The sequence below is a fragment of the Mesocricetus auratus genome, unplaced genomic scaffold (genome assembly GCF_017639785.1).
Source record: "Mesocricetus auratus isolate SY011 unplaced genomic scaffold, BCM_Maur_2.0 Super-Scaffold_100007, whole genome shotgun sequence".
Classification (NCBI taxonomy): Eukaryota; Metazoa; Chordata; class Mammalia; order Rodentia; family Cricetidae; genus Mesocricetus; species Mesocricetus auratus.
In genome coordinates this window covers 76,138,061-76,148,873 of record NW_024429191.1, presented here as the reverse complement: position 1 = coordinate 76,148,873, position 10,813 = coordinate 76,138,061, and the positions used below count along the sequence as shown (strand labels likewise).

At 55.5% G+C, this 10,813-nt stretch overlaps 1 protein-coding gene across 1 annotated transcript; it reads right to left on the bottom strand.

Moving 5' to 3' along the window:
* Positions 1 to 373: 373 nt before the first annotated feature.
* On the bottom strand, positions 374 to 10,408 carry Ppp1r1b (protein phosphatase 1 regulatory inhibitor subunit 1B). Its single transcript, XM_005075930.4, has 7 exons — positions 9,876 to 10,408; positions 8,500 to 8,560; positions 8,228 to 8,250; positions 7,839 to 7,914; positions 3,309 to 3,512; positions 1,213 to 1,335; positions 374 to 1,127 (listed from the first exon to the last, which is right to left on the bottom strand). The coding sequence occupies exons 1-7, from the start codon at positions 9,954 to 9,956 to the stop codon at positions 1,078 to 1,080; spliced, it is 618 nt and encodes a 205-aa protein (XP_005075987.1). The 5' UTR covers positions 9,957 to 10,408; the 3' UTR covers positions 374 to 1,077.
* Between the last annotated feature and the right edge of the window lie 405 nt (positions 10,409 to 10,813).

The window sequence follows — 10,813 nt, the reverse complement described above, 5'->3', positions numbered from 1 at the left end:
GAGGCAGGCGGATCTCTTTGAGTTCGAGGCCGGCCTGGACCGACAGCCTCCAAAACAATACAGAGAAACCCTGTCTCGTAAAAAAAAAAAAAAATTTTAAAAAAAACCAATTGCTGGGATTACAGACGTGCACCACCTCACCCATCACACACTTTTAAAGGACTTTTGTTCTTCCTCGACTTTTAGCCATCTCCCTCAGGAGCTAATATGTCTCTCATGCTTAATGCCTGTTATATGCAGGAAAAATTCCTGAGGAGGACTAGACCCCGGTGTCAAAATCCTGACCCTTGGATAACCACCATTTTCCCTGTCAGGACAATGTCATTACTTCCTGGTCTCTCCTCCCTCCCCTGAAAGAGGAGTCTCAGGACAATTATTTACAAAGATTTATTACAGCGCAGGAGGAGTTCAGGCCTGGGGTCAGGGAAAAAGGAAGAGAGCCAAGCAGCTGGAGGACAAGGGGAGCCAAGCTCCCCACACTGTATGGCCCCGCTAAGGACATACACTAAGTGGCATTCCTGACACCGCAGCACAAGCGAAACGCCACAAGCAGCATCTGCCAGTCCACCTTGCAGGCACCCAGCAGGAGTGGACAATAGGGGACGACATCCAATTTTGAGGCTGTAGAAAAGAATGCCTGAGACCTGGACCCCGGTAGACGTCTGTGAGAGGGGTGGGAGCTCAAAGCCCCCATGGGAAGAAGGGAGGGGGGTTCAGGACACTTGCAGGCTCTCAGCCTTCTTTCCCCAGATCTTAGGGGCCTGCCCTGTGGGTCTCTTGGGCCCAGGGGAGTGAATCTGGAGAGGAGAATTGTGAAGGGCAAATATTTGTCTCTGGCCTTCTGAGTTCTCCAGTGTGGGCTCTCCCTCACCTCCTCCCTCCCACCGGGGAAATAGAATGACTGGCAGGGAGAGGCATCGGGGACTCTGGGCTTCAGCCAAAGCAAACATAGATCAGCCTTAGTCTTCAGGAGGTCAGAAGCCGCAGCCCTAGCAGGTGAAAGAAAGGGTACAAAGTGGGGTGGGACAGAGCGGGTTTCTGGGGAGCACTTCCTCCTGGAGATGCAGGACTCTGCGCTTATGTGCCAGGCTCAGGACGGGCAGGGCGCTGGGGCTCCTCCCCGGACACTGAAAGACAAGTAGAGAAGGCTCAAGGCCCGGCTTGGCCAGTGAGGTTTCCATCCACCTCCCCACCCCACGCTGCAAGGCTCACCACTTAGTGCTGCTCGGTCTTCCACTTGGTCCTCAGAGTTTCCGTGTCTCTGGGGCTCATCCAGAGGAGGCGGACGCTCCCAGGGCCCCTCCAGACCCCGGCCACAAGTTAGCTTCTGCCCCCCTGGAAAAGAGGGCATACAAACAGGCTGAGTGTCCATCTGGGGCCCTGCAGCATGAGTGATGTCTGGTGGCTTGAGACCAAGCTTCCAAAGCACCATCACACAGTGGGTGGAGCACTGGACCGGACAACTCTCCCTACGACTGGCCACGGGTCTTAGCTCACTTCTGTTTTTTGAGACAGGGTTTCCCTGTATTGTTTTGGAGGCTGTCCTGGAACTCGCTCTGTAGACCAGGCTGGCCTCGAACTCACAGAGATCCACCTACCTCTGCCTCCCTAGTGCTGGAATTAAAGGGGTGCGCCAACAGCACCCAGCTTCATGGGCACTTTTCTGAAGGAAATATTATGTAAGAAGATAGGTGTACATTACCTTAGATAAGATTATACCTACTGGGAAGCTGGGTGTGGAGGCTTATGCCAGTAATGACCCAAGACAGGAGGCTGAGGCAGGAGGATTACGTTGAGTTCAAGGTCAGGCTGAGATACATAATTAACATTCAGGCCAACCTGGATTTCAGAGTGAAACTCTACCTAAAACAAGAAACAAAAACAAAACAAAACAAAAAACAACCAGAATTGGTACCCTGGAGTCCCTCAGGAGTGCTGGGGGTTGATGTTGCTCCTTAGTGACCCAGTCACGTGACCCAGGGACGTCTTCCCCTTCCTGAGAGAGCATCTCTCATCTATTTCCCACCTGTTCTGGGGGTCTCATAGGGAGGCTCACTCAGCCCTTGCAGCCCAGTCACACCCAGTGCCAGAGATGCAGAGAGGAGACTCAACTCATTTTGTCTGGGCCCAAGGGCTGGACACTTGAAGTAAGAGACTGCTTGTCATTCCCATAAAAAAATGGGTCCAAGCCAGGCAGTGGTGGTGCACCCCTTTAATCCCAGCACTGGGGAGGCAGAGGCAGGCAGACCTCTGTGAGTTCGAGGCCAGCTTGGTCTACAGAGTAAGTTCCAGGACAGCCAGAGCTACACAGAGAACCCTGTCTCAAAAAACAGAACAGGGAGGGGGGGCACTGGAGAGATGGCTCAGAGGTTAAAAGCACTGACTGATCTTCCAGAGGTCCTGAGTTCAATTCCCACCAACCAAATGCCACATGGTGGCTCACAACCATCTATAGTGAGATTTGGTGCCCTCTTCTGACGTGCAGGCAGATCACTATATACTTAATACATAAATAAATCTTAAAGAAAAAGAGGGCTGGAGAGATGGCTCAGGGATTAAGAACACTGACTGGTCAGTTTTTCCAGAGGACCCTGGTTCGGTTTCCAGCACCCCCATAGCAGCTCATAAGTGTCTGCAATTTCAGTTCCAGGAGATCCAACACCCATGACAAAACACCAATGCACATAAAATAAAAATAAATAACTTAAAAAGGGAAAAAAGCAAGAGGGGTGGAATCTAAAAAGTTTAATGTTTGCACCAGGCCAGACGTAGCATAGCCTTCTGAGGTCAGGCATGGGAGCTACAACCATAGGAGGGGATGAGGTCTTTCTGCCCAATTTGTCTGCATGTGGGTATCTTCTGTGGGTTTTCTGATTCTTGGGCCTTGTATGAAGGATTAGGGGCCTTATTTCTAGGTAGAGTAGGGATGTGGACCAGATTTGTTCTTAAATACTTGATTCAACATCTGGACACTAGAGGGCACTCTCCCACCCCATCCTAGGAAGGAAAAAGTCTCAAAGGTCCTGGAGGGGGCAAATCAGTCCGCCTCCGAAGCACAACATGGGATTCAGAAATGCAGAAAAGGGAATGCTGGGCTCTCTTTATCCGTGAACCTTCTTACAATTCGCTTCCATGGATAGGAAGTTCTTTTTTGGGGTCTAGCTAATCAGGTGAAGGATTAACCAAGGCTAGGTGATGCCAGGTCTCCAAAGGTGGCCCTAGAAGGACATCACAGGATATTTCTGGACGAGCCATGCCTGACCCACGGTAGCAGAAACTACAGACCAACTGCAGCCCCTTCAGCTTACCAGTTCCCCTGCTGCCCTTCAGGACTTCTGCCTGGCTGTCTTCCTCTTCATCCTCCTCTTCATCCTCCTCCTCATCTTCTTCATCGTCCTCTCTTGGGTACCCCAGCTCCCGAAGCTCCCCTAACTCATCCTCCTCCTCCGAGGCCTGGTTCTCGCCCAAGTTGCTGATGGTCTGCAGGTGGGACTCTGCAATGCGCTGCACAGCTGGCAGAGGGGACCCAGGGAGGCCAGGGTCAGCCAGGCTGCAGGAGCAGCTCATGCACACACTGAGGGGACCCAGGGAGGCCAGGGTCAGCCAGGCTGCAGGAGCAGCCCATGCACACACTGAGGGGACCCAGGGAGGCCAGGGTCAGCCAGGCTGCAGGAGCAGCCCGTGCACACACTGAGGGGACCCAGGGAGGCCAGGGTCAGCCAGGCTGCAGGAGCAGCCCGTGCACACACTGAGGTAGAGGCGATGCTCTAAGGGGCCCACGTTCACTCCACTGCGGGGGTTGTCCAAACGAGGTGGGAGCAACAGGGGTACATGTGATCTTATTGGCTCTTCAGCTGTTCCAAGATGCCCCCCAAGATTGGCATCAGAAAATTCCCCTGCACCACAGGGCACCAGGCTGGGCAAGACCAGGCCAGCACAGCAACAGCTTAACATTCTCTGCCCAGGGAGCTTATCAGCCAGGTGGCCAGCACTGGAGAGTGTCTACCAGTGCTAACCCCAGGCAGAAGGTGCCAGGCCTGTGGGCCAGAGCCATTTTCCCTGACACTGGAAGATGCACTTTGCTGTGCTTCCCTGCCCAATACTGCCCAGCATGAGGTACCAAACTGCACCTCTCCCCCAGCCTCCCAAATCAGGAACAATCCTGAGCCTGAGGTCACGGCATCTGCAGCCAGTAAAGTCCTTGCTGGGCAAATGGACCACTCAGCCCTCACCGTCTTGACCCATATCCCTAATCTCCCAGCTCCCTCTGCGATGACCCAGAAAGCAGCAACACCCCACCACCACCACAAAGACCTGCTCAGATGCAACCTAGGAAAGGAACAGTGTGGGCGGCTTCCCAAAGATGGAAAGGGGGGGAAGGGGAGGAAGGGATGGGCTGGGGGTTCCGGGGAATGGCAAGGTTTGAAGGAACATTGTTAGGTTAAGACTGGGGTGGAGGGACTGGGGGTGTGGATCAGCTGGTAGACTGCCTGCCTGGCACACAGAGCCCCTAGCAGAGGCCTGTGATCCCAGCACCCATAAGGTAGAGGCCGGAGGATCAGGAGTTCAAATGCATCCTCAGCTACATAGCAAGGTCTAATCTAGCCTGAGCTACATAAACAACCCCCTGAAACAAAACAAAAGTCTAGAGCAGTCTCAGCAAGGGACCAGGGACTTTCAGGCTTTTAGAGTAGTTGAGACACTAAACTCACAGCCCCCAGCCTAGACTCTTTGGAGTGGTCAGTGCTCCTTGGCTTCTCAATCCAACAGTGGCCCCTCCCCTTAGCAGCCCAGGGGGTAGGCTGGAAACCTCCAGTGCAGGAGCAGGGCCAACTCAGGGACAGGCACAGAGGGCTCATTGTGTGTGCCCAATGCCCCGCCCTGCCCCCAGCTCCAAATCTACCTCTTCCCGCTGGCTGTGGGCAAGCTACTCAGGCAATAAAATGGCAATAAATTGCCCTGCCTGGCCTTGGGGAACCGGCAAAGTTTCACCTTGATCCAACCGAGAGAGCCCTGACCTAGGAGCACCCTTTAAACTCCCACCCCCTGCCCCCCTGAGGCTTTGTGCTGTTCACCCTTCATGGAGGACTCTTGAATCCTGCCCTACAAAACCCAAACCCTGCCAGACACTTGCCCTTGCCCAGAAAGGGCTAAGCTTGTCAAACAGAACCATCTCGATGCAGAAGGGCCTCTGGGCTGGGGGAGAGGAGGTGGCAGGCACGCAGTCGCGAGAGGAGAGCTGGTTCTGGTTCGTGATCTGCGCCACGATGATAGGTGTGTGCAGCACCGTGCATGTGCCGGTGAGCTCCTGTTGGCCTCACTCAGCCTCTCATGCCTCGCTGGGCCTTCTGGAGGCTAAACTTTCCTTACCACACTGTCTCCTTCTCCTACCTCTCCATGTCTGGAAACTAACCGCACCCCTAGTCTTCCTTTTCAAGACTGAAGAAGCCCAGTACGGCCCTCTCCTGATTCCTTTATACAACCCTGTCTCTCTCTACCCAGACCATGGGCAGGTAAGTCTTTGGTCATCTCTTGGTACGCAAGAAACTTCCTGGCCACTGGTCTGTGATGGGGCGCACCTTTAATCCCAGTACTCGGTCTACAAGAGCCAGTTCCACGACAGCCTCCAAAGCTACAGAAAAACCCTGTCTCGAACACCCCCCAAAAAAGAAAGAAAAACCAAAAAGAAAAAGAGAAAAAGAAACATTTCATGGCCCTAAACAAACTCCTACCTCAGCGCACTCCCAAAGTGCATAACCAAAGCCAGGGAGGACTGAACGGGGGGGGGCTGGAGCTTGGCATTACACTGTGTGTTTAGTGCATAAGACCCTGGCTTCTGTCCCCAGCACCTCTCCAAAAGCCACAGGGGCGGGGGCTGCTTCCCCCTCACATCCACCCAGCCTAGAGTGGAGACAGGGTCTCTTGATGTATCCCAGTCTCAAATTCACTGAATATGATCTCGAACTTGTGATCCTCCAACCTCTACTTCCTGAGTGCCAGGCTTACAGGTGGGTAAGTTGGTGATCAAATCCAGGGTCCCAAGCACTCTCCTCCCCAGTCTCAAGGCCAAGTTCTTGTACTCTGCCTTGGAAATGCACCACTTGTCTTCACGCCTGCTTTAAGTCCTTCTGCAAGTCCCTACAGGAAGTCCTTTCCCACGGCCACTTGCCGCAGCGTCCTCCCTTCATTTTCCCAGGAGAAGCAACACACCTGTACTCTTCCCCTGGCCTCCCGGCTTCGCTCCGCTGTCCCCGGTCAGCAGGCGGGGCTGCCAGGTGCACCTGTTGACCTTGGCTGGTTCTGGGAAACCATATTAAACTCATCTACCCACTCTGGGGAGAGAGAAGGGACAGGCCAGGCAAGAAAGCTTCCTGTGGGGGTGATGGGCAGCTGGCACCTAGCTGGGAAGAGGCCCCTGGCATGTCCATCTGCACGGCTCCTCCTTCAGGTGCGTCTCCCACAGTCCCCTGGCCAGAAACCAAGTCTCCAGCTGTCCCGAAACTCCTGACACACACCTCCCTGCCCTCTGCACACCTTCTTCCTCTGCCTCTCTTTTCTGGTCTGTCAATCCCACAAGCCCTAGCCTTGTCCCTTCAGCAAACTCTCCCTGACCCTTAGAGGCAAGGGTCTGGGGCCAGGGAACAAATCGCTCATTTTTCATTTCTTTATGAGACACGGCCTTGTTGTGTTGCCCTAGCTGACATGGCAGCTAGGGTGCAGCCCAGGGTGACCTCATGTCCCTAGCAATTTTCCTGCCTCTGCCTCCTAAGTGCAAGGGTGACTGGTATGAGCCACCAAGCATGGTGGGGGCGTTGTTTTTTAGTGTTTATTTATTCATTTATTTATTTATTGTTTTTTGAGACAGGGTTTCTCTGAGGCTTTGGAGCCTGTCCTGGAACTTATTCCTGTAGACCAGGCTGCTCTGGAACTCACAGAGATCTGTCTGCCTCTGCCTCTCAAGTGCTGGGATTAAAGGGGTGACCCACCACTGCTTGGCTATTTTAATTTTCTGAGACAGGGTCTTACTTACTGTACAACTCTAACTGGCCTGGCACTCTCTCTATAAACCAGGTTTACCTTGAACTCACAGAAACCTCCCTGCCTGTCTCCAAAATGCTGAGGTTACAGACCCCTGTGCCACCATACTGTCTTTAAAAAAAAATCAGTATTAGGGCTGTAACCCAGGGTCCTATACATGCCAATCAAGTGCTCTACCACTGAGCTACACCGTGAGCCTCCAAATCTTCCTCATCTTTTTTGGGGGGAGGTTTCGAGACAGGGTTTCTCTGTGTGGCTCTGACTGTCTTGGAACTCACTCTGTAGACCAGGCTGGCCTCGAACTCACAGAGATCCGCCTGCCCCTGCCTCCCGAGTGCTGGGATTAAAGGCATGCGCCACCACCGCCCGGCTGTCTTCCTCATCTTATTTCCCCCAGTACCCACCAATGAGACCTGGCATGTGTGACAGGGGTGACAGGCTTTAATCTAGGCAGAAAGAGCAGTCAAGGGGGTGTCGAGGATGCAAGCCTGCATGGGAGTGGATCTGGAGGGATAGTGGGGTAAGCTTGGCCCAGGAGACACACCTCCAGACTCTCACTCCAACGCTCTCGGCATCCTGGGGGCTAGCCAGCTCTCCCCTTCGCCCCCCTCAACCTACTGTTAGAGAAATGATGCCCTTTCCCTGCCTCTGGGAGCCCAGGAAAGAACCAGTCTCCCAGGTCAGGCAGTGATTTGGTGGCAGGTCCTTTCCAGTGACAGTGACACCATCTTCCTCCCCCACATAGCCCAGCTGCAGGGCTCCAGGAGGCCACAAGACAGATGGAGGGGCGGGGTTAGTACCTTTCAGTGACGGGGGCGTGTAGGCACAGGGGTTGGGTCTCTTCGACTTCGGGTGGTGCCCCTCTCCAGAGGTTCTCTACAGGGAAGAGGCAGCTGAAGTAGGTTCCCCATAGACCCCTTCCCTCTCCCCTCCCTCCAGTGGCACAACTCTGACAGCTGAGGGAGCATGGGACACCTAGGCCAAGCCCTGTCCCCATTAGCAGAGGGGACCCTCTGTCATGGACACCCCACCCAGCGCCACTCAGAGAGAGGGTGACACTCCGAACAGGATCTTTCCAGAGAAATGCCACTGATATGCTAATGTGTCCTGTGGTGGCCCCTGGGTTGGCTCAGCAGGCATCACCCTACCCCAGAGGGCCCAGCTAAGTGTCCTGCCCCAGGAAACTCACCTGGTGCGGGGAGGCCTCCTCCTCTGAGAGAGATCACCAGGCACATGCCAACCACGAAGGAGGAGGAAGAGAAAAAGAATCAGGTTACTTTCCCCAAAGCCTCAGTCTTCGGAACAGCAGAAGTGTGCCCTTCCCTTCTGGTGCCAACAGGTGCCACAACAGTAGGCCAGCAGAGTGAGCCTTCCAGGTCTCTAGTCTCCAGCCTGTCCCCCTCTCATGGGGGCCCCAGAAAGGCACCGGACTTGAGGCAGAGAACAGGGAATGGGCCCTACCTGGAGAAGAATGCTCCGAGAGCCTGAACAACATGGCAGGCGTTGGTCTCCGGCGCCGGATCTAGGGAGACGGAGGAAAGGAACACAGGAGAAAGACTGTACAGGCCCCTTACCACCACCCTGAGCCAGCTGGAAGCAAGACTTTGGAGTCCTCAGGGAGCCTGTGAATCGAAGGCAGCTAGAGCTCACTCAACTCACTCAATCCCTGTATTTTACAGGGATGAAAAGTCCCAGGCATGGAGAGGTTCAGCAACGTGTTCAAGGTCACACAGCACAGCACGCTGGGTCCAAAAGACTAGACAAACCATCCACTGACTCCAAGTCCAGATGGTCCCACACCACAGCTATCACAGAACCTTCTCTAGAAGACTCTACCTCGCTCACTCTAAAGGAGGTGCCTATGGCTCTGCCCACCATAGGTCAGTTTAAGGGCTCCAAAGCAACTGGAGGTGTCTGAGCCCAGTACTGAGGAACCTGCATCCTTACCTGAGCCCCAGACACCCAGTGGTCTGCTGGGGTCTCTAGAGGTTGGAGTCTGGGCCCCTGGCACAGTTTTTCCCAAGCTGTGGGATTTTTCACCCAGTTCCCATGAAAAAAAATGTAAAATTGTTCTCCTTGTCTACCCCTAGCTTGGCAATCAGACCAACTGTCAGTTAATTAGGTCCCCTTTGAGCTCCAGGGAAATGCAGAGAGGACTAGGTAATTGAAGTTGGAGCTGTTGTTGATGCCAAAAGCTACTGAGGCCCAGGCTTCAGCCCACCCCGACCAAATACCCCGAGAAGGGTTTTGCCTAGTTCTCAATGCCCTCCAGAGCGAGTGGCATCTCAGCAACAAGTGTCCTTACTAGGTCGTGGAGTACAGACCTCTGCCTCCACCACCTCCCGCTGGCATCTTTGTAGGTCCAACCTCCAAGGAAGCCATGACCATTCAACTCCCTGGGGTTGTGGCTCTAGGTCCCGATAGCAGAAAGTAATCAGAACAAGGTTCTGGCGACCTCAGACCAGGCCTATAGGGTGAAACTGAGGTCATCTAGACCACGAAGTTGAAAATGACTGCCTCAGACGCCTGAGCTGTGTGCATCGCTGGCGTGCCACCACAGTGACTTGGTCCTTGGGAAAAGACTAGCCTAGCGGGGCTCTGTAAGGGTCAAAAGGGCAGTCCCATGGGAGCACTGCGGGACGCCCACTGCCGTAATTCTCCCGCCCAAAATCGGCTCAGAGGTCCGGAGTGGGTGTGGGGAGTTGCTAGGAGTCGCTAACGAACTTCCCGCCCTGCGGGGCGCCTGGCTGCAACCCAGGCAGAGTCCAGCAGAACAGCTGGGTTGCGCGGAGGAGTCGCACTGAGGGCGCTACGCGGATGGGGCGCAGCCCCCTTACCATCTCCACCTGGCGGGGGTCGAGCTGACTGGGGGGCGCGGGCACAGAGAATTGGATCTTCTTGCGGTCCTTGGGGTCCATGGCGAGCTGCGCGCGCCTGGGGTGTTGGGCTGATATCTGCTCCGCTGTCCGGAGCTATGGGTGGCGCGTGCTGCGCGGAGGAGGAGGAGGAGCGCTGTCCCCGCACTTAGGAAAATCCCGCGACCCGCGAGGGGAGCGCTCTAGGACCGGGAGGGCTGGACCACGGGGCTCGCCTGAAACGCTCGGCTCGGCGTCCCCTGCCCTGGGCTCGCGGTCCCCTCGCCTCGGTCGCGCGCTACCTGGCTGGGGCGCGGGGCTCCGGTTGCCAGCCTGCGCTCTCTGCGGGTCTCGGTGGACTGCCCTCGGTCTCGCTCCACCACCTTCTGTCTACCCTCCCTCTGCCTTTCTTCCTTTCGGTGCCTCTGCCTCTGCTGGCTGCACCCTACAGGTCCCAACCCTGGGGTCCCAGCCCGTCCCCTCTGCCAGGGACTGGCGCCCAGGCGCTGGGAGGGAGGGCTTAGGGGAAAGCGGCCAATGAGCATCGAGAAGCGTGTTCTCCCGGGGATGGGAGGAGGGTGCAGAGTGCGAGCCAGGGCCGGGGAGCGGCCTGGGGGCCCCCTGCCGTCTCCCCAGAACTCGGCGCTGCATTATTGATGGAGTCCAGCCGCGAGGCTAAGGGGAGGGGCAGGGGCAGCTGGAGCCGTGACTGACTCTGGCCTTAACCACTTCGGAGCGCCCCCCCGCCCCCACCCAGGGACGTGGAGTTTCAAGAGAGGCCTGTGAGGTCGAGAAGAGAGTGCCAGCATGTCACGCTGTGAAAGGGGGTGTCCTAGAAAGCTAGTGTGAGAGGTGTGCGGGGGAGGACACCTGTCAGTCATCGTGGTAGGGAGTGTGTGCAAGAGACTGCCAGAGGCCTG

Bases quoted from the DNA above. Each gene is read 5' to 3' on its own strand.
- Ppp1r1b (XM_005075930.4), bottom strand. From the start codon at position 9,956: ATGGACCCCAAGGACCGCAAGAAGATCCAATTCTCTGTGCCCGCGCCC. The intron at 3,513-7,838 runs GTACTAACCCCG...CCCCTCTGCCAG, and splicing joins CACGCCCCCGTCACTGAAAG to CTGTGCAGCGCATTGCAGAG. The intron at 1,128-1,212 runs GTGAGCCTTGCA...CTTGTCTTTCAG, and splicing joins AGACCGAGCAGCACTAAGTG to TGTCCGGGGAGGAGCCCCAG.